Source organism: Bactrocera oleae, chromosome X (genome assembly GCF_042242935.1).
Source record: "Bactrocera oleae isolate idBacOlea1 chromosome X, idBacOlea1, whole genome shotgun sequence".
NCBI lineage: Eukaryota > Metazoa > Arthropoda > Insecta > Diptera > Tephritidae > Bactrocera > Bactrocera oleae.
This window is the reverse complement of record NC_091541.1, coordinates 33,458,767-33,460,175: the sequence shown is the minus strand read 5'-3', so window position 1 is coordinate 33,460,175 and position 1,409 is coordinate 33,458,767. Positions and strand designations below refer to the sequence as shown.

Below are 1,409 nucleotides of genomic sequence, written 5' to 3'. Positions count from 1 at the left end.
AAATGAAAATGTAACAATTTATTTATTATATCGTAGATTAGATTAGATTAGAATGAATATGAGGTTTGCACTGCGACCCAGGGTCTATTGTGCCCTCTCCTCCATCACATGCATCCCTGCAGCCTGTTGCCAGTGACTGTCTCTGTTCGCTCTCTCCTCCGTACGGAGCAGCTCTTTTATTGTATGAGGCCCCACCGCAATGCATGGTTCTGGCCCCATCATTCTGGTAGCAGCCGCAGAGCGGGCGAGTTCATCTGCCAGCTCGTTACCGGCTACCCCTTTATGCCCCGGCACCCAGATCAGGTGTACACGGTTGCAAGCTGATAGGCGGTTAAGCCTTCCTATACACTCCTCCACTAATAGCGATCGAGTCTCGTAGCCGATATCGCTTTTAGCGCCGCTTGGCTATCGCTGAGTATTGCGATACCCTTATTACGGTAGTTGCGTTGGAGATTTATTACTGCACACTGACTAATGGCAAGTACTTCTGCCTGAAAGATGCTTGGAAAACAGCCCATGGGAATGGAAAGCTTGGTATGCGGTCCCGCAATGCCAGCTCCAATTCCTTCTGGTGTTTTCGAGCCGTCAGTGTACCACTGAATAGTGGTGCCTCTCAGCAGTTGGTCGAGTGTGGAATCGCTCCAGTCCGCCTTACTGCCGAGAGTAACTTTAAACTTTTTCGTAAAGTTTACTCTCTTCGTTACCCCGTCTCTTGGAAGAAGGGCTAGTGGCGTGTTGTCCTCTAAGGCCCTCATTTGTTGAGACGAGATTAACTTCCCTTTCCCATACCCCTCTACTGTCATGAGCAGCATGGTATGCTTCGCAGTCTGGCTGATAACTAAATGGAGCGGTGGGAGCTCTAGCATGACCTCGAGTGCTGCGGTGGGGCAAGTGCGCATTGCCCCAGTGACGCAGACGCAGGCAAGTCTTTGCAGCTTCGATAGTTGAAGAACTATCGAAGTCTGTGTTGCTTTCGATGCCCAGGCCACCGCTCCATAGGTAACAATAGTCCTCACGATCATGGTGTACAGCCACCTGATGATACTAGGCTTGCAGCCCCAGGATCTGCCGGCCAGGCGTCTGCACACCATGAGTGCCTTTGTGGCTTTAGATAGCGTTAACTCCATATGCCTATTCCACCGCAAGGTGAAGTCCAGTGTGATACCTAAGTATTTTACTTCTCTAGACACTTCTAACTCTCTGCCCCCAAGGTATAGTATTCTAAAGCCCGGAAGAGACCTTCTTTTTGTGAAAGGGATGACGGTTGTTTTTTGCGGGTTAATGCTCAATCCTACCGTATCGCACCATCCCTGTGTTAGGCTTAGGCCCCTTTGGACTATGTCGCAGAGAGTGTTCTCAAATTTCCCTCTTGCCATTATAACTATGTCGTCGGCGTACCCCTAGCACCG

General features: G+C 50.0%; 1 protein-coding gene across 1 annotated transcript; it reads right to left on the bottom strand.

Moving 5' to 3' along the window:
• Positions 1-356: 356 nt before the first annotated feature.
• LOC138858204 (uncharacterized) lies at positions 357-1,022 on the bottom strand. Its single transcript, XM_070112739.1, has one exon. The coding sequence runs from the start codon at positions 1,020-1,022 to the stop codon at positions 357-359; it is 666 nt and encodes a 221-aa protein (XP_069968840.1).
• Positions 1,023-1,409: the final 387 nt, after the last annotated feature.